The sequence below is a fragment of the Salmo salar genome, chromosome 23 (genome assembly GCF_965601325.2).
Source record: "Salmo salar chromosome 23, fSalSal1, whole genome shotgun sequence".
Taxonomy (NCBI): Eukaryota; Metazoa; Chordata; class Actinopteri; order Salmoniformes; family Salmonidae; genus Salmo; species Salmo salar.
In genome coordinates, this window is record NC_138313.1 from 44644871 (window position 1) to 44667575 (window position 22705).

Sequence of the window (22705 nt, forward strand, 5' to 3'; positions counted from 1 at the left end):
TACATATAGCTGTGTTTCCCCAGCCAGACCCATACTGTACATATAGCTGTGTTTCCCCAGCCAGACCCATACTGTACATATAGCTGTGTTTCCCCAGCCAGACCCATACTGTACATATAGCTGTGTTTCCCCAGCCAGACCCATACTGTACATATAGCTGTGTTTCCCCAGCCAGACCCATACTGTACATATAGCTGTGTTTCCCCAGCCAGACCCATACTGTACATATAGCTGTGTTTCCCCAGCCAGAGCCATACTGTACATATAGCTGTGTTTCCCCAGCCAGACCCATACTGTACATATAGCTGTGTTTCCCCAGCCAGACCCATACTGTACATATAGCTGTGTTTCCCCAGCCAGATCCATACTGTACATATAGCTGTGTTTCCCCAGCCAGATCCATACTGTACATATAGCTGTGTTACCCCAGCCAGACCCATACTGTACATATAGCTGTGTTTCCCCAGCCAGACCCATACTGTACATATAGCTGTGTTTCCCCAGCCAGACCCATACTGTACATATAGCTGTGTTTCCCCAGCCAGACCCATACTGTACATATAGCTGTGTTTCCCCAGCCAGACCCATACTGTACATATAGCTGTGTTTCCCCAGCCAGACCCATACTGTACATATAGCTGTGTTTCCCCAGCCAGACCCATACTGTACATATAGCTGTGTTTCCCCAGCCAGACCCATACTGTACATATAGCTGTGTTTCCCCAGCCAGAGCCATACTGTACATATAGCTGTGTTTCCCCAGCCAGACCCATACTGTACATATAGCTGTGTTTCCCCAGACAGACCCATACTGTACATATAGCTGTGTTTCCCCAGCCAGAGCTATACTGTACATATAGCTGTGTTTCCCCAGCCAGACCCATACTGTACATATAGCTGTGTTTCCCCAGCCAGACCCATACTGTACATATAGCTGTGTTTCCCCAGCCAGACCCATACTGTACATATAGCTGTGTTTCCCCAGCCAGACCCATACTGTACATATAGCTGTGTTTCCCCAGCCAGACCCATACTGTACATATAGCTGTGTTTCCCCAGCCAGACCCATACTGTACATATAGCTGTGTTTCCCCAGCCAGACCCATACTGTACATATAGCTGTGTTTCCCCAGCCAGACCCATACTGTACATATAGCTGTGTTTCCCCAGCCAGACCCATACTGTACATATAGCTGTGTTTCCCCAGCCAGACCCATACTGTACATATAGCTGTGTTACCCCAGCCAGACCCATACTGTACATATAGCTGTGTTTCCCCAGCCAGAGCTATACTGTACATATAGCTGTGTTTCCCCAGCCAGATCCATACTGTACATATAGCTGTGTTTCCCCAGCCAGACCCATAATGTACATAGAGCTGTGTTTCCCCAGCCAGACCCATACTGTACATATAGCTGTGTTTCCCCAGCCAGAGCTATACTGTACATATAGCTGTGTTTCCCCAGCCAGACCCATACTGTACATATAGCTGTGTTTCCCCAGCCAGAGCTATACTGTACATATAGCTGTCTCCAGCCATACTGTACTTAAAGCTCTGTCTCACATGTCCTCCTCAGATAGGCTTAGTCCCAATCACCCGTATTATCTCTTGCTCAATCCTTATGTCCTGGGTGTTGATGTCGGCATCTCCCACTTGGCCGTTCTCATACCTAGAGAGAGATAGAAAGAGAGAGAGAGATTTTGGGTTGTGTACATTAGGGCACGAAACATTTTAAAACATTTTTAAACAGAAAATGTCCATGGTAGTCGCTCCCTGTTTCAGTCTGTTTTCTTTCATTTGGTGTCTAATAAACACAACCCTGATGTATGTAGTCCTAATAGCTGTGTTGTGTTTCAGTGAAAGGTGATTGAAAGGTCAGTGAAAGGTCAGTGAAAGGGAATTTTGTTTTCGTGTTTAGTTTACTGAAGCTTCATACTCACACGAAGAAGAATCGTGTACAGACGTGGTCGGATATTGGACACACCCATGTGTCCCCATGTTTCTGAAGGTCCTTTGACGTTATCACTGAGGAAACAATAATCTATCAGTCAATCGATTGCTTTATACATTTTATAGACCAGGGTTTCCCAAACTTTGTCCTGGGGAACCCAAGGGGTGCACGTTTAGTTTTTCTCCCTAGCACTACACAGATGATTCAAATAACCAACTCATCAGCAAGCTTTGATTATTGGAATCTGCTTGTGTAGTGCTAATGCAAAATCCAAAACGTGCACCCAGGGGGAGGGGGGACCGCCACGACAGGGTAATGGGAAAAACCTGATTTATAGACCAACCAAATAAGCTTCAGGCTACAAATGCAGGACAGTCATGTCTGTTTATTTTGATATCATAATGATAAGTTGTACTGGAAGGTGAAAGAATTGTTTTCTGTACCTTCACAAAGTGCGATGCAGTTTAAATTCCTGCTCTGAAGAAATCTGGACTGGCCCTGTCTTTCCTGGAAGGACAAAGAGTTACTATAAAACACATTCAATATAACTTGGAACAAAGTAATTTCTTTACTTAGATGTGCCTGTATGTAATTGTGTTCCAGTAGTGTGTTTTGTTGTACAGTATGTAAAAATGTATTTTTTGAATTGTACCTGTTGTATGGTGTTGATGCGGTTGTAACGTTCCACCAGCTCCTGTTTGGTGGTCACGTGGTGCTGTCCTTTACCCATTCCTGAGTATCCATATGAGACGCCAGAGACAGGACTCAGGTAGACACCCTTCCCATACGCAGCACCATGCAGCTTGTACAGGACATTTCAACAAAGAGTGAACTGAAGGTACACCATTTTATCAGAGTTGAAGGAAAAATAGCTTAAAAAAAAATAAAAAAATAAACGTTTTAAAAGACTACCATATCAGATAGACAGGAGATCTAAAATTGTTGTCCCTTGGTACAATTATCTAAGATTACATTTTAGAAATGAATGCGTTTGTTATTTTGAGTGTTACATACCTGCAGTTTTGTGCATGAGGCGTTGACAAGTCCATTTCTCAGAATAGAGTGCCAGTTCTCTATGTGGGAACCACTGGAGAAACAGAATGACAGAGATGTTCGAGTGACTATAGAATGGCGTGTGTATGTGTGTGTGTGTGAGTGAGACTCTTACTGGAATGCGAAGGTGCTGCCATGTAGTTTCCTAGCATCCCGGAAGCGTGCTTCTTTAGCAGGAGGGCTGCTGGTCAACAGGAACTGATGTGGAGTGTGCATGAACTTCAGTTGCTATGTGGGAGACGGAACGAAAATAATTAGGGAAAAGAAAAAACGCATGAGAGAATGTCCAGTGTATAAGGGTGAAGCTGGACATGTGGTCGACACTTTGAGCAGAACAAAATGTGACTGGAGCACAGTCAGGGGAGCAACTTTCACTGGGGACATGTCCCCCCACCCCATATTCTGAAATTGCATTTTTTTGTCCCCCCCCCCAGTTTTATCATTGGAATGTGATACAAAACGAGGCAACGGTGTGCTTTAGGACCATGCGGACGCCTCCGAGTGGTCGGGTAGGCTGTTTAGAGTGTTTATCCGAAGTTATGTCCCCCTCACTTCTAAAATCAAAGTTGCGCCCCTGGGTACAGTAAACCAAAAAAGTTGAGAACCACTGATTACAAAAAAAAACTAGGCACTGACAGCATTTTTTGTTTTTTAACACTGTTTTCCACATATTATCAGCTGCTACCTCCAGGAAGTGAATGAACAGCGGTATTGTTCCAGCCTACCCTGTTCAGCGGTAGCTTGACAATATGTGATCTGTTGCTTGATGTGATCCATTGCAGCAGAGGGTGAGCAAGAGGATCTATGGTGTCCATCTGTTTCTTGATTGATGAATATGGACCCTGAAAAAGTTTGTGATCGTACATAGTAAGTGAATGAGTCGGTAAATGAAGAGACATTTGAAAACGTTTGAATGTATGATTTCATTGGTTGCGTTAGTCACCTGGGTCATCTCCCTGATGGTCATGATGCTGTCCAGAGCTTTCTGCAGTCGATCGTAACTCTTCTTCTGTGACAGAAGAAAACACGTTATACAGGTTAGTTTCAGTAAAAAGGAAGCCCTGTAAGAGATACTAAAGTCTGATTTATCAGCCAGGTCTCACACCACTGTAAAGTCTGATGTATCAGCCAGGTCTCACACCACTGTAAAGTCTGCTATATCAGCCATGTCTCACACCACTGTAAAGTCTTCTTCATCAGCCAGGTCTCACACCACTGTAAAGTCTGCTTCATCAGCCAGGTCTCACACCACTGTAAAGTCTTCTATATCAGCCATGTCTCACACCACTGTAAAGTCTGCTATATCAGCCAGGTCTCACACCACTGACTACATCAAATAATGCAGTGAGTTGATGAGTTCATGTGACCTGAACAGCGTGCTAGTCCAGTACCTTGGGACTGAAGGCCAGAGACTTGGGGTTGTATGGGTCGACCACAGTACCTTGGGACTGAAGGCCAGAGACTTGGGGTTGTATGGGTCGACCACAGAGGGGTATGGCTCGAAGATGATGCTCTTTCGGGAGGACTCCAGAGCTGCCCGGCACATGGCTACCAACAAGTCCACTACCTGGAGGTCAAAACCCAGTAAGGTAGTTATAATCACTGGTGTGTGTGTGTGTGTGTGTGTGTGTGTGTGTGTGTGTGTGTGTGTGTGTGTGTGCATGTGGGTGTGTATGCCTTTTAATGTCTTTGGTGTGTGCGTGTTTGTATGCATGTCTGTATGTGTGTGTGTGTGCATGTATATGTGTGTGTCAATGTGTGTGTGTGTGTGTGTGTGTGTCTGTGTCTGTGTCTGTGTCTGTGTGTGTGTGTGTGTGTGTGTGTGTGTGTGTGTGTGTGTGTGTGTGTGTGTGTGTGTGTGTCTGTCTTACCTCTGCTCCATTCGACACCTCCTCTGCAGCTCCTGCCATCACTCCCAAGGTGTAGAAAGAAAACACACACAGTTCCCTGCTACACACTGCAGGCTGTAAACACACACAGTTCCCTGCTACACACTGCAGGCTGTAAACACACACAGTTCCCTGCTACACACTGCAGGCTGTAAACACACACAGTTCCCTGCTACACACTGCAGGCTGTAAACACACACAGTTCCCTGCTACACACTGCAGGCTGTAAACACACACAGTTCCCTGCTACACACTGCAGGCTGTAAACACACACAGTTCCCTGCTTACACACTGCAGGCTGTAAACACACACAGTTCCCTGCTACACACTGCAGGCTGTAAACACACACAGTTCCCTGCTACACACTGCAGGCTGTAAACACACACAGTTCCCTGCTACACACTGCAGGCTGTAAACACACACAGTTCCCTGCTACACACTGCAGGCTGTAAACACACACAGTTCCCTGCTACACACTGCAGGCTGTAAACACACACAGTTCCCTGCTACACACTGCAGGCTGTAAACACACACAGTTACCTGCTACACACTGCAGGCTGTAAACACACACAGTTCCCTGCTTACACACTGCAGGCTGTAAACACACACAGTTCCCTGCTACACACTGCAGGCTGTAAACACACACAGTTCCCTGCTACACACTGCAGGCTGTAAACACACACAGTTCCCTGCTACACACTGCAGGCTGTAAACACACACAGTTCCCTGCTACACACTGCAGGCTGTAAACACACACAGTTCCCTGCTACACACTGCAGGCTGTAAACACACACAGTTCCCTGCTACACACTGCAGGCTGTAAACACACACAGTTCCCTGCTACACACTGCAGGCTGTAAACACACACAGTTCTCTGCTACACACTGCAGGCTGTAAACACACACAGTTCCCTGCTTACACACTGCTGGCTGTAAACACACACAGTTCCCTGCTTACACACTGCTGGCTGTAAACACACACAGTTCCCTGCTACACACTGCAGGCTGTAAACACACACAGTTCCTTGCTACACACTGCAGGCTGTAAACACACACAGTTCCCTGCTACACACTGCAGGCTGTAAACACACACAGTTCCCTGCTTACACACTGCTGGCTGTAAACACACACAGTTCCCTGCTACACACTGCAGGCTGTAAACACACACAGTTCCTTGCTACACACTGCAGGCTGTAAACACACACAGTTCCCCGCTACACACTGCAGGCTGTAAACACACACAGTTCCCCGCTACACACTGCAGGCTGTAAACACACACAGTTCCCTGCTTACACACTGCAGGCTGTAAACACACACAGTTCCCTGCTACACACTGCAGGCTGTAAACACACACAGTTCCCTGCTACACACTGCAGGCTGTAAACACACACAGTTCCCTGCTTACACACTGCAGGCTGTAAGCACACACAGTTCCCTGCTACACACTGCAGGCTGTAAACACACACAGTTCCCTGCTACACACTGCAGGCTGTAAACACACACAGTTCCCTGCTACACACTGCAGGCTGTAAACACACACAGTTCCCTGCTACACACTGCAGGCTGTAAACACACACAGTTCCCTGCTACACACTGCAGGCTGTAAACACACACAGTTCCCTGCTACACACTGCAGGCTGTAAACACACACAGTTCTCTGCTACACACTGCAGGCTATAAACACACACAGTTCCCTGCTTACACACTGCAGGCTGTAAACACACACAGTTCCCTGCTACACACTGCAGGCTGTAAACACACACAGTTCCCTGCTACACACTGCAAGCTGTAAACACACACAGTTCCCTGCTACACACTGCAGGCTGTAAACACACACAGTTCCCTGCTACACACTGCAGGCTGTAAACACACACAGTTCCCTGCTACACACTGCACTACACACTGCAGGCTGTAAACACACACAGTTCCCTGCTTACACACTGCAGGCTGTAAACACACACAGTTCCCTGCTACATACTGCACTACACACTGCAGGCTGTAAACACACACAGTTCCCTGCTTACACACCACACCGCAGGCTGTAAACACACACAGTTCCCTGCTACATACTGCACTACACACTGCAGGCTGTAAACACACACAGTTCCCTGCTTACACACCACACCGCAGGCTGTAAACACACACAGTTCCCTGCTACACACTGCAGGCTGTAAACACTCAGAGAAAATCCAACTATTTTAGTAACTACTATATTTCTGTAGTAAAGCCATCCAGTTAACAGAATATTTCATATCACTTTACTTATATACTGCATGTATAATTCCTTGTTATGTGGTTGTAGTAAGCATGTACTGTCTCCTAATAATGTCTCAGAATTATCCGGACTAAATAACAGACGTTTTAAGAGAGCAGACCTTCAACATAGAGGCGTATTGAAAGACGTGTCGTTCGTCACAGACCACACAGTATTCATTCAGAGTGGGGATCCTCTGTTCTGCGTATTTCATTACCTACAATCCACACAGAAAGGAATCAGTCAATGTTATGACGTATTACTACAGCAGATGAGACAATAATAGACTTGCCTCAAGCCGTTCAAGGTTTTGTTTTGCCGTATGGCAAAATGAGATTAACCTGGATACTGTATAAAACCTGAGGTTAACCTGGATACTGTATAAAACTAATCTGGATACTGTATAAGACCTGAAATTAACCTGTATACTGTATAAAACCTGAGATTAACCTGGATACTGTATAAAACCTGAGATTAACCTGGATACTGTATAAAACATGAGATTAACCTGGATACTGTATATAACCTGAGATTAACCTGGATACTGTTTAAAACCTGAGATTAACCTGAATACTGTATATAACCTGAGATTAACCTGGATACTGTTTAAAACCTGAGATTAACCTGAATACTGTATAAAACACAATATTAACCTGGATACTGTTTAAAACCTGAGATTAACCTGGATACTGTTTAAAACCTGAGATTAACCTGGATACTGTATAAAACCTGAGATTAACCTGGATACTGTATAAAACACAAGATTAACCTGGATACTGTTTAAAACCTGAGATTAACCTGGATACTGTATAAAACCAGAGATGAACCTGGATACTGTATAAAACCTGAGATTAACCTGGATACTGTATAAAACCTGAGATTTACCTGGATACTGTATATAACCTGAGATTAATCTGGATACTGTTTAAAACCTGAGATTAACCTGAATACTGTATAAAACACAAGATTAACCTGGATACTGTTTAAAACCTGAGATTAACCTGGATACTGTATAAAACACAAGATTAACCTGGATACTGTTTAAAACCTGAGATTAACCTGGATACTGTATAAAACCTGAGATTAACCTGGATACTGTATAAAACCTGAGATTAACCTGGATACTGTATAAAACCTGAGATTTACCTGGATACTGTATATAACCTGAGATTAACCTGGATACTGTATAAAACATGAGATTAACATGGATACTGTATAAATGCTCTCAACAAAGTTTCAACAAGAGCTCATTACACCAATCACTCACTCACTGGGGCGGCAGGTAGCCTAGTGGTTAGAGAGTTGGACTAGTAACCGAAAGGTTGCAAGATTGAATCCCCGAGCTGACAAGGTAAAAATGGGTTATTCTGCCCCTGAACAAGGCAGTTAACCCACTGTTCCTAGGCCGTCATTGAAAATAAGAATTTGTTCTTAACTGACTTGCCTAGTAAAATAAAGGTAAAAAATATAAAATTCACTAAATTTGCTGACAGTTCAGGAAGAATAGCATATTATGTTAGTAAGGGAAAGGTTATTAGTCCTTACCTGTACTAAGAACCCATGTTGCAGGGTGGGGGCTGACTTGCAGTGAATAAAGGCTTGGGATGAGAACAGCAGCTCAATCAGCTGTTTAGTTGTGATGTGAGCCGGAGACTTGACAGTAGACACCGCCACCCTCTGAGGAGAGAAGAGAGGACGTGATGTCACATGGATGGATAGAAACCAAAACATGAGAAAATAATGTTCACACTGAAGATGGCTAATTTGAATGAGCAAACAAGTTACATCAATTTCAAGCATTTTAGTAACCATATATGGCATTAGCTCGGTTCTGGATTTATTTGTGTTTTGTTGCCACAGCAATCATAGGAGTACAGAAACCAGGCTAACATGGCATTAATGAGACCTGCACTCTTAGAAAAAAGGGGCTATCTAGAACCTAAAAAGGTTCTTCAGCTGTCCCAATAGGAGAACCCTTAGAATAACCCTTTTTGGTTCCAGAACGCTTTTGGTTCCAGGTAGAACCCTTTTGGGTTCCATGTAGAACCCTTACCACAGAGGGTTCTACACGGAACTTAAAAGGGTTCTACCTAGAATCAATAAGGGTCCTACCTGGAACCAAACATGGGTTATCCAAAGGGTTCTCCTATGGGGACAGCAGAATAACCTTTTTGGTAACCTTTTCTTGTGTGTGGTTTACGGTAGGTAGCTAGGTAGGTAGGTAGGTAGGTAGGTAGGTAGGTAGGTAGGTAGGTAGGTAATTAGGTAGGAAATTAGGTAGGTAGGTAGGTAGGTAGGTAGGTAGGTAGCTAGGTAGGTAGGTAATTAGGTAGCTAGGTAATTAGGTTGGTAGGTAGGTAGGTAGGTAGCTAGGTAGGTAGGTAGGTAGGTAGGTAGGTAGGTAGGTAGGTAGCTAGGTAGGTAGGTAGGTAGCTAGGTAGGTAGGTAGGTAGGTAGGTAGGTAGGTAGGTAGGTAGGTAGGTAGGTAGGTAGGTAGGTAGGTAGGTAGGTAGGTAGGTAGGTAGGTAGCTAGGTAGGTAGGTAGGTAGGTAGGTAGGTAGGTAGGTAGGTAGGTAGGTAGGTAGGTAGGTAGGTAGGTAGGTAGGTAGGTAGGTAGGTAGGTAGGTAGGTAGGTAGGTAGGTAGGTAGGTAATTAGGTTGGTTGGTAGGTAGGTAGGTAGGTAGGTAGGTAGGTAGGTAGGTAGGTAGGTAGGTAGGTAGGTAGGTAGGTAGGTAGGTAGGTAGGTAGGTAGGTAGCTAGGTAGGTAGGTAATTAGGTAGCTAGGTAATTAGGTTGGTAGGTAGGTAGCTAGGTAGGTAGGTAGGTAGGTAGGTAGGTAGGTAGGTAGGTAGGTAGGTAGGTAGGTAGGTAGGTAGTTGAGGATAGCTGATGATAGGTCCTGGCCATACTAGGTAGGTAGTTGAGGATAGCTGAGGATAGCTGATGATAGGTCCTGGCCATACTAGGTAGGTAGTTGAGGATAGCTGATGATACGTCCTGGCCATACTAGGTAGGTAGTTGAGGATAGCTGATGATAGGTCCTGGCCATACTAGGTAGGTAGTTGAGGATAGCTGATGATACGTCCTGGCCATACTAGGTAGGTAGTTGAGGATAGCTGAGGATAGCTGATGATAGGTCCTGGCCATACTAGGTAGGTAGTTGAGGATAGCTGATGATACGTCCTGGCCATACTAGGTAGGTAGTTGAGGATAGCTGATGATAGGTCCTGGCCATACTAGGTAGGTAGTTGAGGATAGCTGAGGATAGGTCCTGGCCATACCTTGCCATTAGTTGTGTAAGTGAGGAGTTCTCCTCTGGTGTTCTTGATGGTGTAAGCCATTGTCCTATTCATAAGGCGATTCACTTTCAGCTCTGGTCCAATCATCTTCACCTTCAGAACATGCTCCTGGCCACTGGACCTGGGTCACACAGGGAAGGGAACAGAGATTGTGATGACACTGAGAACGAAAGATCCATGAAACTACAAGCCTATGGAGAAACAACCCTTAGACCTAACATTAACCACTCTTGTATATCTGAGGATTTGATAGGTTTGTGAAATTTGGTAATTCCTTCACCTTTAAGCAATATGGCATCAATTCCACCCAACCTATTAGAAGATAGGTTGGGTGGAATTGATGCCATATTGCTTAAACTTATTCAGAATACACCACTAGGCTAATGATACAGAAGTGGACTAAGGCTGAGTGTGTGCTGCAGCAGTGTACTTGGACATGGGTGAGATGATGCCGAGTCCAGCCCTGAACCTCTTGATGGTTCCTCCAGGTTTGAACCAAGTGTGTCTGGTCTTCTGTTGGGCTGTGAGGGCTTCATTACTCAGGTACTTCCACTGCTGGGACACAAAGCTAGAGATGACCCTGAGAGAGAGGAGGAGGAGGAGGAGGAGGAGGAGGAAGAGAGAGAGAGAGAGAGAGAGAGAGAGAGAGAGAGAGAGAGAGAGGAGGAGGAGGAGGAGACAGAGGAGACAGAGGAGGAGACAGAGGAGAGAGAGGAGGAGGAGGAGGAGGAGGAGGAGGAGGAGGAGGAGGAGAGAGAGGAGGAGGAGGAGAGAGAGGAGGAGGAGGAGGAGGAGGAGAGAGAGAGGTCATCACTCACGTCCATTGCTTTGCTTTTTGTTCTGTCCACTCCATTGCCTCCATTGATTTATCTTTTCACATTCTTAGTACTTGTAATATTAAAACCTATGTAGCAGAGGTGATTTGAAATCACACTCTGGTGATGGGGGGGGGGGGGGGGGGGGTCGCCCTGCCTAAATGTTCCTTTGGGACATAACAATAGTCCTTCCAGACAGATATTATAGCATGTATAATAGCGTAGTTATAATGCTTTCCAGTGAATGGTTTGAGCAGAAAATGCCACTTCTACTGTGTTGGTGAGATATAGACTAAACTAAACTAAACTAGACTAGACTAGACTAATCTAATCTAATCTAGACTAATCTAAACTAGAATAGACTAGACTAATCTAAACTAGACTAATCTAAACTACACTATTCTAAATTAGACTAGACTAAACTAAACTAGACTAATCTAGACTAGACTAATCTAAATTTCACTATTCTAAATTACATTAGACTAAACTAAACTAGACTAATCTAGAGTAGAATAGAACTCTAGGTCTATAGTCAGAGGGGAGTCTTTTGATGCTCACTTCTGCAGCTGTAGTCCCAGGCTAAATCCTTCTCTGTTAGAAGGTTGGAACACCTCCACAGAGGGTGCTGGCCCATTCAGGTATTGGGACAGTGAGAAGCGCAGCCGGACGATAATAGGCTCTGTTGGGATGATCTTCCAGGCCCTGGCTACTTCATCCTGGAAACAAGAGAGCAAACTGTGTCAGAAACATGGGAAGATGCTCAGGGACATTCTAGACAGCATGGGAAGATCCCCAGGGACATCATATAGAACTTAAAATATATACTTGTATGTGATTCATATCATGGTGAGTAGTGTAGTCGACTCACATCCAGGAAGCTGACATTGATTAGCATGTCAACGTCCACATCGTCAATGGACCCATGCTCTCTGGAGAGGAGGAAGAAGAAGACAGAAAGAAAGTCATGAGTTATTTACACTCTAGTCATTTAGCAGACGTTCTTATCCAGACATCTGTGTATTTTCGTACTCTTTCATACTTTTCCATACGTGTGAAATGATAACAAGCATTTCATTGAGAGCAGATGCCTTCTCATTGTACCCCCTTTAACTCAAACCACATCCTACTATCTCTGTCAGTAAGTGAAGCAAACCAATGTTTGTCATTAACTGGTCGTACCTGACGGAGACAGCCGTGTCAGCGTAGATGGCCTTCACCGAATCTATGTCCATGTCCAGCTGAGGACATCTGTAGAGGTCAGTAGCATAGCCCTCCTACAGAGAGACAACACATGTACCTTAGAGACAAACCCTGTCAGTTAACTACCTTAAACTCAGGATTAAACAGTACTAGACAGAATAGCTTCAAAAAGAACGAGAGAGAGAGAGAGACAAAACAACCAGTTAACGCCACAGCATTGACACACAACCACACAACATATTTACCTAACGAACAAAATCAGATGGCCATGACAGAGAGTAAAATAGAATATTATGCTGTTCACAATACCTTCAAATACAACAGGAAGTACAACAGAGAGTACAACAGAGAGTACAACATACAACAGAGAGCACAACATACAACAGAGAGCACAACATACAACAGAGAGTACAACATACAACAGAAAGTACCTCAGGAAGTACACCAGAGATTACACCATACAACAGGAAGTACACCAGAGAGTACAACAGAGAGTACACCAGAGAGTAAAACATACAACAAAGAGTACACCAGGGAGTACAACAGGAAGTACAGCAGAGAGTACACCAGAGATTACACTAGAGAGTACACCAGAGAGTACAACAACATACAATAGAGAGTACACCAGAGATTACACTAGAGAGTACACCAGAGAGTACAACATACAACAGAGAGTACACCAGGAAGTACACCAGAGATTACACCAGAGAGTACAACAGGGAGTACACCAGAGAGAACACCAGAGAGTACAACAGGAAGTACACCAGAGAGTACACCAGAGAGTACACCAGGAAGTACACCAGAGAGAACACCAGAGAGTACAACAGGGAGTACACCAGAGATTACACCAGAGAGTACAACAGGGAGTACACCAGAGAGAACACCAGAGAGTACAACAGGAAGTACACCAGAGAGAACACCAGAGAGTACAACAGGAAGTACACCAGAGAGTACACCAGAGAGTACAACAGGAAGTACACCAGAGAGAACACCAGAGAGTACAACAGGAAGTACACCAGAGAGTACACCAGAGAGTACACCAGGGAGTACAACAGGAAGTACAGCAGAGATTACACCAGGAAGTACACCAGAGAGTATACCAGAGAGTACAACATACAACAGAGAGTACAACAGGAAGTACAACAGAGAGTACAACAGGGAGTACAACAGAGCGTACAACAGGAAGTACACAACATGCCACTAATGCGTTACAGTCCATTGGAAGTTCTGATCAGATGTTTCACGGGGTCAGTGCTCTATTATGTGGAGTCTGGCCTCCTAACAAACCTACAAAACAACGAAGCAGGCTACTTGTGTTTCCTTTCCTGTGGCTGATTTAGTACGTATGTCGAAGAACATTTAGCTTGTAAGGATTATGATATGTGGTTATTTTCGCTACTTTAGCTGAATGCACTGATTGTGAGCGTCCTGCTAAATGACTAAAATATGCAAGTTGTCACGTCTGCTCCCGCTCTTCCCTCCCCCTGGCGCTTGAGGGCGCCAGATTACCCTGCATCACGCACTCCTGCCATCCATCACCCACACCTGCCTTCCCTCGTCACTCGCTTCAGCGTTATTGGACGCACCTGGACTCACTTATCACATGTTAATTTCCTCTCCTATATTTGTCTGTTCCTTTGCTCTGTTACCCGCTGCTGCATTGATTGTTTTTTGTATTTTTTTTTCTGTCTGCTGACGCTGTTCCTGTCTCGTCTCTGTCCGTTATAGTTAAATGTTTTACTCCCCGTACCTGCTTCGACTCTCCAGCGTCAACTCATGTGACACATGTACTCTGAGGAGAGCAAGGGGGCTCTCTCATTGCTCCTCTTTATGTGGTGTGAGGAGTGTTACCGTGGCATTACTCTGAGTTGAGTCAAGGGGCTGTACTGTAGGATCAGCTGGTTAATGGAGTCCAGGGGCTGTACTGTAGGATCAGCTGGTTAATGGAGTCCAGGGGCTGTACTGTAGGATCAGCTGGTTAATGGAGTCCAGGGGCTGTACTGTAGGATCAGCTGGTTAATGGAGTCCAGGAGCTGTACTGTAGGATCAGCTGGCTAATGGAGTCCAGGGGCTGTACTGTAGGATCAGCTGGTTAATGGAGTCCAGGGGCTGTACTGTAGGATTAGCTGGCTAATGGAGTCCAGGGGCTGTACTGTAGGATTAGCTGGCTAATGGAGTCCAGGGGCTGTACTGTAGGATCAGCTGGCTAATGGAGTCCAGGGGCTGTACTGTAGGATCAGCTGGCTAATGGAGTCCAGGGGCTGTACTGTAGGATCAGCTGGCTAATGGAGTCCAGGGGCTGTACTGTAGGATCAACTGGTGGCTATATGTTAGCCTTGCTCTCTGTGAATCATTGCTAATCCCCACACAGTGAGTCTCAACACATGGATAGAACCATTTCTAATCCCCACACAGTGAGTCTCAACACATGGATAGAACCATTTCTAATCCCCACACAGTGAGTCTCAACACATGGATAGAACCATTGCTAATCCCCACACAGTGTGAGTCTCAACACATGGATAGAACCATTGCTAATCCCCACACAGTGAGTCTCAACACATGGATAGAACCATTGCTAATCCCCACACAGTGAGTCTCAACACATGGATAGAACCATTGCTAATCCCCACACAGTGAGTCTCAACACATGGCTAGAACCATTGCTAATCCCCACACAGTGAGTCTCAACACATGGATAGAACCATTGCTAATCCCCACACAGTGAGTCTCAACACATGGCTAGAACCATTGCTAATCCCCACACAGTGAGTCTCAACACATGGATAGAACCGTTCAGAGCCAAGGATATACACTGTACACATACATTGTACCAGCGAAGTTGCTTTGGGTCTCTGCTACATACTGTATAGCCCAATGGTGCTTGTGTTAGGACTTGTTTTGAAATAGGAACTCTGTTGTATACAAACCAGATTACAGAGCTGTCAAAAGAGATGTTCTCTACTTTACATATTTCTGAAATGTAATGTTATCAGATCTTCAACCAAAACCTATTATTAGATAAAGGGAACCTGAGTGAACAAATAAAACAACAATTACATACTTATTTCATTCCTTTCATAAAGTTATGCAACACCCAATTCTCCCTGTGTGAGAAAGTAATTTCCCCCTTACACTCAATAACTGGTTGTGTCACCTTTAGCTGTAATGACTGCAACCAAACACTTCCTGTAGTTGTTGATCAGTCTCTCCCATCGCTGTGGAGGAATTTTATCCCACTCTTCCATGCTGAACTGTTTAAACTCTGTGACATTTGTGGGTTTTCAAGCATGAACTGCTTGTTTCAAGTCCTGCCACAACATCTCAATTGAGATTAGGTGTGGACTTTAACTAGGCCAAAACTTCACGTGTTGCTTTTTAGTCATTTTCATGTGGACTTGATTGTGTGTTTTGGATCATTGTCTTGCTGCATGACCCAGCTGCACTCCAGCTTCAGCTCACAGACTGATGGCCTGACATTCTCCTGTAGAATTCTCTGATACAGAGCAGAATTCATGGTTCCATCTATTTAGGCAAGTCATCCAGGTCCTGAGGCAGTAAAGCATCCCCAAACCATCACACTACCACCACCATGCTTGACTGTTGGTATGCGCGGCAGGGTAGCTTAGTGGTTAGAGTGTTGGACTAGTAACCGGAAGGTTGCAAGATCAAATCCCCCGAGCCGACAAGGTAAAAATCTGCCATTCTGCCCCTGAACCAGGCAGTTAACCCACTGTTCCTAGGCTGTCATTGTAAATAACATTTTGTCCTTAATGGACTTGCCTAGTTTAAATAAAGGTAAAATACAAAATGAGGTTCTTACTGTGGAATGCAGTGTTTGCTTTTCACCAGGCATAATGGGACCTGTGTCGTCCATAAAGTTATAATTTTCACTCATCTGTCCATAGAACATTCTTCCAAGAGTCTTGATGATCATCCAGGTGCTTTTTGGAAAACTGGAGTCAACATTTGGACGAGATGGGTCCCATTATGTCTGGTGAAAACCAGTCACTACAGCTAAAGGTGGCACAACCAGTTATTGAGTGTACGGGGGCATTATAACATTCTCACACAGGGGAATTGGGTGTTGCATAACTTTGTTAATGATTTTTTTTTTCACAGGGAAATTGTTTTTTTTTAAACCAAGTATACATGTTGTGGAGTTATTTGTAAACAAAGGTTCCCTTTGATCTAATATTAGGTTCTTTATCTAATATCAGGTTCTTTATCTAATATCAGGTTCTTTATCTAATATCAGGTTCTTTATCTAATATCAGTCCTTTATCTAATATCAGGTTCTTTATCTAATATCAGGTTCTTTATCTAATATCAGGTTCTTTATCTAATATCAGGTTCTTTATCTAATATCAGGTTCTTTATCTAATATCAGGTTCTTTATCTAATATCAGTCCTTTATCTAATATCAGGTTCTTTATCTAATATCAGGTTCTTTATCTAATATCAGGTTCTTTATCTAATATCAGGTTCTTTATCTAATATCAGGTTCTTTATCTAATATCAGGTTCTTTATCTAATATCAGGTTCTTTATCTAATATCAGGTTCTTTATCTAATATTAGGTTCTTTATCTAATATCAGGTTCTTTATCTAATATCAGGTTCTTTATCTAATATCAGGTTCTTCATCTAATATCAGGTTCACTTTATCTAATATCAGGTTCTTTATCTAATATCAGGTTCTTTAATATCAGGTTCTTTATCTAATATCAGGTTCTTTATCTAATATCAGGTTCTTTATCTAATATCAGGTCCTTTATCTAATATCAGGTTCTTTATCTAATATCAGGTCCTTTATCTAATATCAGGTTCTTTATCTAATATCAGGTTCTTTATCTAATATCAGGTTCTTTATCTAATATCAGGTCCTTTATCTAATATCAGGTTCTTTATCTAATATCAGGTTCATTATCTAATATCAGGTTCTTTATCTAATATCAGGTTCATTATCTAATATCAGGTTCTTTATCTAATATCAGGTTCTTTATCTAATATCAGGTTCATTATCTAATATCAGGTTCTTTATCTAATATCAGGTTCATTATCTAATATCAGGTTCTTTATCTAATATCAGGTTCTTTATCTAATATCAGGTTCTTTATCTAATATCAGGTTCTTTATCTAATATCAGGTCCTTTATCTAATATCAGGTTCTTTATCTAATATCAGGTTCTTTATCTAATATCAGGTTCTTTATCTAATATCAGGTTCTTTATCTAATATCAGGTTCTTTATCTAATATTAGGTTCTTTATCTAATATCAGGTTCTTTATCTAATATCAGGTTCTTTATCTAATATCAGGTTCTTTATCTAATATCAGGTTCTTTATCTAATATCAGGTTCTTTATCTAATATCAGGTCCTTTATCTAATATCAGGTTCTTTATCTAATATCAGGTTCTTTATCTAATATCAGGGTCTTTATCTAATATCAGGTTCTTTATCTAATATCAGGTTCCCTTTATCTAATATCAGGTTCCCTTTATCTAATATCAGGTTCTTTAATATTAGGTTCTTTATCTAATATCAGGTTCTTTATCTAATATCAGGTTCTTTATCTAATATCAGGTTCTTTATCTAATATCAGGTTCTTTATCTAATATCAGGTTCTTTATCTAATATCAGGGTCTTTATCTAATATCAGGTTCTTTATCTAATATCAGGTTCTTTATCTAATATCAGGTTCCCTTTATCTAATATCAGGGTCTTTATCTAATATCAGGTTCCCTTTATCTAATATCAGGTTCTTTATCTAATATCAGGTTCTTTATCTAATATCAGGTTCTTTATCTAATATCAGGGTCTTTATCTAATATCAGGTTCTTTATCTAATATCAGGTTCTTTATCTAATATCAGGTTCTTTATCTAATATCAGGTTCTTTAATATCAGGTTCTTTATCTAATATCAGGTTCTTTATCTAATATCAGGTTCTTTAATATCAGGTCCTTTATCTAATATCAGGTTCTTTAATATCAGGTTCTTTATCTAATATCAGGTTCTTTATCTAATATCAGGTTCTTTATCTAATATCAGGTTCTTATCAGGTTCTTTATCTAATATTAGGTTCTTTATCTAATATCAGGTTCTTTATCTAATATCAGGTTCTTTATCTAATATCAGGTTCTTTATCTAATATCAGGTTCTTTATCTAATATCAGGTTCTTTATCTAATATCAGGTTCTTTAATATCAGGTCCTTTATCTAATATCAGGTTCTTTATCTAATATCAGGTTCTTTATCTAATATCAGGTTTTGGTTGAAGATCTGGTACAACCCATACAGCTCCATTGAGAGCTACTGTACATCAACCCATACAGCTCCATTGAGAGCTACTGTATGAACATTTTTACATGGATTTCGCATAAGAACTCCTCCAACTCCTCAGTGCAACTCTCCACTTCATCCGATTGGTTGTCCGTCCAGTCACACTCTTCCGATTGGTTGTCAGTACAGTGGCACTCATCGGATTGGTTGTTGGTCCAGCGCTGACACTCAACGTCCTGTTGTTGGTCAAAAATGGAAGGATGCTATAAGTCATACAGGTTAACTGTACTGTAGTCACACAGACCAACTGAATTGTAGTCATACAGGTTAACTGTACTGTAGTCACACAGACCAACTGTACTGTAGTCATACAGGTTAACTGTACTGTAGTCATACAGGTTAACTGTACTGTAGTCACACAGACCAATTGTACTGTAGTCATACAGGTTAACTGTACTGTAGTCACACAGACCAACTGAACTGTAGTCATACAGGTTAATAACTGTACTGTAGTCACACAGACCAACTGTACTGTAGTCATACAGGTTAACTGTACTGTAGTCACACAGACCAATTGTACTGTAGTCATACAGGTTAACTGTACTGTAGTCACACAGACCAACTGTACTGTAGTCATACAGGTTAACTGTAGCCCTACAGGTTAACTGTGCTGTAGTCACACAGGTTAACTGTAGCCCTGTAGTCATACAGGTTAACTGTACTGTAATCATACAGACCAACTGTACTGTAGTCACACAGACCAACTGTACTGTAGTCATACAGGTTAACTGTACTGTAGTCATACAGGCCAACTGTACTGTAGTCATACAGGTTAACTGTACTGTAGTCATACAGGTTACGACGGTCTCGGTACTGTAGCCCGAGTCATACAGGTTAACTGTAGCCCTGTAGCCATACAGGCCAACTGTACTGTAGTCATACAGGTTAACTTTACTGTAGTCATACAGGTTAACTGTACTGTAGTCTGTACTGTAGTCATACAGACCAACTGTACTGTAGTCATACAGACCAACTGTACTGTAGTCATACAGACCAACTGTACTGTAGTCATACAGGCCAACTGTACTGTAGTCATACAGGTTAACTGTACTGTAGTCATATAGGTTAACTGTACTGTAGTCATACAGGCCAACTGTACTGTAGTCATACAGGTTAACTGTACTGTAGTCATACAGGTTAACTGTACTGTAGTCATACAGGTTAACTGTACTGTAGTCATACAGGCCAACTGTACTGTAGTCATACAGGTTAACTCTACTGTAGTCTGCACTGTAGTCATACAGGCCAACTGTACTGTAGTCATACAGGTTAACTGTACTGTAGTCTATACTGTAGTCATACAGATGGAAAGAGGGAGGAAGAACGAGAAAGAAACAGACAGAGAGAGGAGGCTAGAAACATGGACTCGCCATCTGGTCAGTTGTTGGCTCCTCTTCAACGACAGTCTTTACTATCCAGTCCAGTAGTGATCGATGAAGTAAAACCACAGGTTGTTCTGGTGGTCACCACATATGATCTGAAACACTTTACCTGGCCCCATGGTGATCTCATCTGTAACAATAAACAAGTGTACATTAGTTCCCTCAGTACACAGAGTGTTTCCTGGTAGTCTTTAACAAATCTACTTTGAAATAAAAGTAAACACCTCACACACATGGATATGGGCTTAAAGAAGAGAAGACACCTGGAACAAGTCAGATATAGAGAAATGTATTACATTTTGAGTTTGTATTACATCACAGAAGACTGAAATATAACAAAACTATTTTGACATAGAAACTCTGGATTTTTGGTGTAATTTTTCATTTTTTGATATTAATTATGAAATTATGAAACATATGAATAACATTCCACCCATGAGGCCACTAGGTCATTTGATTGCAGGAAATGGCAGAAGGATTTTTAAGCCTTGAGACCTGGATTGTGTACGTGTGCCATCCAGAGGGGGAATGGGCAAGACAAAATATTGAATTGCCTTTGAACAGGTACCCGGACAGCTGATGAAACTGAGGAGTATTTCTGTCTGTAATAAAGCCCTTTTGTGGGGAAAAACTCATTCTGATTGGCTGGGCCTGGCTCCCCAGTGGGTGGGCCTATGTCCTCCCAGGCCCAATCATGGCTGCGCCCCTGCTCAGTCATGTGAAATACATAGATTAGGGCCTAATGAATTTATTTCAATTGACTGATGTTCCTTTTTGTTCAGTATACAATATTTTGTTTGTTTTTTAAAGTAAATATATTTTATTGCGGTTTAGATGGTACACTTGCTACACTTGCTTGTTTTGTCACATAAAGTGAATTTTGGCAACCAGGAATTGGCAGAGCGATTTCAGCATTTTGACGATTTCCCTCTGTGACTTCTAGGAAGATTTTAACCCACTAAACCCTCCAAAACATTTCTCCAAGTTTCACCATCATTGTAAAGCCCTAGTTATTTTGTATCTTTGACAAAGTTATTTATGTCGATTATTATGTATTTAATGTGATTAGTGATTCAACATTGTTACGTGAACTGAACTCTTATTTTAATACGGTAAAACTTTATTTTTATATATACTGCTCAAAAAATAAAGGGAACACTTAAACAACACAATGTAACTCCAAGTCAATCACACTTCTGTGAAATCAAACTGTCCACTTAGGAAGCAACACTGATTGACAATAAATTTCACATGCTGTTGTGCAAATGGAATAGACAACAGGTGTAAATTACAGGCAATTAGCAAGACACCCCCAATAAAGGAGTGGTTCTGCAGGTGGTGACCACAGACCACTTCTCAGTTCCTATGCTTCCTGGCTGATGTTTTGGTCACTTTTGAATGCTGGCGGTGCTTTCACTCTAGTGGTAGCATGAGACAGAGTCTACAACCCACACAAGTGGCTCAGGTAGTGCAGCTCATCCAGGATGGCACATCAATGCGAGCTGTGGCAAGAAGGTTTGCTGTGTCTGTCAGCGTAGTGTCCAGAGCATGGAGGCGCTACCAGGAGACAGGCATGTACATCAGGAGACGTGGAGGAGGCCGTAGTAGGGCAACAACCCAGCAGCGGACCGCTACCTCCACCTTTGTGCAAGGAGGAGCAGGAGGAGCACTGCCAGAGCCCTGCAAAATGACCTCCAGCAGGCCACAAATGTGCATGTGTCTGCTCAAACGGTCAGAAACAGACTCCATGAGGGTGGTATGAGGGCCCGGCGGCCACAGGTGGGGGTTGTGCTTACAGCCCAACACCGTGCAGGACGTTTGGCATTTGCCAGAGAACACCAAGATTGGCAAATTCGCCACTGGCGCCCTGTGCTCTTCACAGATGAAAGCAGGTTCACACTGAGCACGTGACAGACGTGACAGAGTCTGGAGACGCCGTGGAGAACGTTCTGCTGCCTGCAACATCCTCCAGCATGACCGGTTTGGCGGTGGGTCAGTCATGGTGTGGGGTGGCATTTCTTTGGGGGGCCGCACAGCCCTCCATGTGCTCGCCAGAGGTAGCCTGACTGCCATTAGGTACCGAGATGAGATCCTCAGACCCCTTGTGAGACCATATGCTGGTGCGGTTGGCCCTGGGTTCCTCCTAATGCAAGACAATGCTAGACCTCATGTGGCTGGAGTGTGTCAGCAGTTCCTGCAAGAGGAAGGCATTGATGCTATGGACTGGCCCGCCCGTTCCCCAGACCTGAATACAATTGAGCACATCTGGGACATCATGTCTCGCTCCATCCACCAACGCCACGTTGCACCACAGACTGTCCAGGAGTTGGCGGATGCTTTAGTCCAGGTTTGGGAGGAGATCCCTCAGGAGACCATCCGCCACCTCATCAGGAGCATGCCCAGGCGTTGTAGGGAGGTCATACAGGCACGTGGAGGCCACACATACTACTGAGCCTCATTTTGACTTGTTTTAAGGACATTACATCAAAGTTGGATCAGCCTGTAGTGTGGTTTTCCAC

At 43.1% G+C, this 22705-nt stretch overlaps 1 protein-coding gene across 1 annotated transcript; it reads right to left on the bottom strand.

The window, feature by feature from the left end:
• Positions 1-802: 802 nt before the first annotated feature.
• LOC106584710 (protein mono-ADP-ribosyltransferase PARP6) lies at positions 803-13219 on the bottom strand. The gene is made up of 17 exons (XM_045706195.2): positions 12442-13219; positions 12131-12191; positions 11821-11978; positions 10878-11027; positions 10430-10568; positions 8693-8824; positions 7269-7364; positions 4877-4969; positions 4447-4572; positions 3949-4014; positions 3731-3847; positions 3121-3233; positions 2967-3039; positions 2605-2754; positions 2396-2459; positions 1942-2026; positions 803-1670 (listed from the first exon to the last, which is right to left on the bottom strand). The coding sequence occupies exons 1-17, from the start codon at positions 12492-12494 to the stop codon at positions 1574-1576; spliced, it is 1773 nt and encodes a 590-aa protein (XP_045562151.2). The 5' UTR covers positions 12495-13219; the 3' UTR covers positions 803-1573.
• Between the last annotated feature and the right edge of the window lie 9486 nt (positions 13220-22705).